General features: G+C 39.6%; 1 protein-coding gene across 1 annotated transcript; it reads left to right on the top strand.

Annotated features, from left to right (window-relative positions):
- Positions 1 to 992: 992 nt before the first annotated feature.
- TEOVI_000755600 (uncharacterized protein) lies at positions 993 to 1,352 on the top strand (the record flags this gene model as incomplete). The annotated part of the gene is made up of 1 exon (XM_067221795.1): positions 993 to 1,352. One exon carries the CDS (start codon positions 993 to 995, stop codon positions 1,350 to 1,352), a length of 360 nt encoding a protein of 119 aa, XP_067077896.1.
- Positions 1,353 to 1,630: the final 278 nt, after the last annotated feature.

Genomic DNA, 1,630 nt, shown 5'->3' with positions numbered 1-1,630 from the left:
CGTCCATTATGGGATTGTGTCAGTGGAAGCATAAGCAGGTGCCCCATTCCACGGGATAATTTATTTATGAGTGGCTCTGTAAATGACTTTAATTGTTTAGTGAAATGTAAATGTTTTCTTTCTGTCAATGAAGTGCATGACATCTTCACTTCTCTCATCATTGTTTTTCGATGCTACTGAATAATCGTCTTCCGTTTACCTCCAGCTGATGTCAGATATATTTTTTACACCCTTTCATGCTTTAGCGAAGTAAACAGAAATGTTGCCTAACTGCAACTCGACACGAATCTTATTGGCAGTGTGAATAGTACTAGTTGTATTACTGTGAGAAAGTGCATTGATAGAAATAACTCCTCCTCACCACAATCATAATAATAATAAATATACATAACTTTGCATGTGCGTACTTACATGTTTGTCGTAGGTTATAATTTCTTTCGTTGGAGTGTTTCTGTTTTGAGTTATTTTAATCGTGAGTGATGATAAATAAGGCTGCCCCTCCATTATTTTTCCTCTGGGGTGGTGGAGTGTGTTAATGCTCTTTGCATATGGTGTGAGGATGGCAAGAGTTAACTGAGAGGATGGTGATTATTTTTATGTCGCAAATAATATAAATGAGGATGCTGATGGGGAAGGTCACTTGTTGTTCTGGGACTGTTTTGTATGTTGGCAACTAACATAATATTCCATCATATCACAGTATTATGAAACGTTTCAATAAAAACAAGTGTCTAATGAAAGCGTTTTGAAAATTTAACTGTTACCTTTAAGAGTGTGTGATTTAAGAAAATGGAAGGCAAGGAGCTGTGCATGCACGCAGAGAGGGCAACGAAGAGTGTTGTCAGCACATGCATGAAGAAAGGATGATATGCTAAATAAAGCTTAACGGCAAAGTGGTGTTCATTGGATAAAGGTAACACATGTGTCCGGATTAAGCACGCAATGTGCTAGCGAATAAAGCAATAAGGTAGCAGCCGAAGTTAATAAAGCCAATGGAGGATTTGGATAATTTTAACATAAATGTACAGGTGCTCGATAGGAGAATAGATAAGCTTGTTGAGGAAATCAAAAAGGCTGGAGCACAGTCCACTTGGGAAAGTGGAGGATCTAGCATGGTGTTTAAGAAAGTGGATTTATTGTATGCAGATATATGTAAGAGTAAGACAATCAATGGGAAAACAGCTGTGAGGGTGTTTAATGTTAATATGCAGCTTAGGAGGGTGAACCCATGTAAATATGTGTATTGGTGTGTGTTTCCCCCTTTGTTGGATGCTGCAGCAGCTGGTTTGTCCCAGGCACTTATTAACTTCGATATATTGATGTATTTGTTTACTGGGTGTGTCTCTCAATAACAATAATGACTGTAATGATAAGCTTTTGTTCCTCTCTTTGACTAATGAATGTAGAGGCAAAATCACGATGAGGCGCGAAACAGTGTTTGCCATTGCGTTGCTTGCGGCTGTCTTATCTCCTTCCTCTCAGGGTGATATGTGGTCTTTCAAGTGGACCCCCGAGTTGATTGATTGGAGGGCGATCAGGGATAATGTCCATCAAGAAGAAAAGCACCACAACGTTGGTGAATTCGAGACACTGTGCAGGATTTACCGAATCACGCAAGCAGAGGCCCCGC

Source organism: Trypanosoma equiperdum (genome assembly GCF_001457755.1).
Source record: "Trypanosoma equiperdum strain OVI genome assembly, contig: ctg_1484, whole genome shotgun sequence".
In the NCBI taxonomy this organism is placed as follows: domain Eukaryota; phylum Euglenozoa; class Kinetoplastea; order Trypanosomatida; family Trypanosomatidae; genus Trypanosoma; species Trypanosoma equiperdum.
This window is presented reverse-complemented; position numbering and strand designations above follow the sequence as displayed.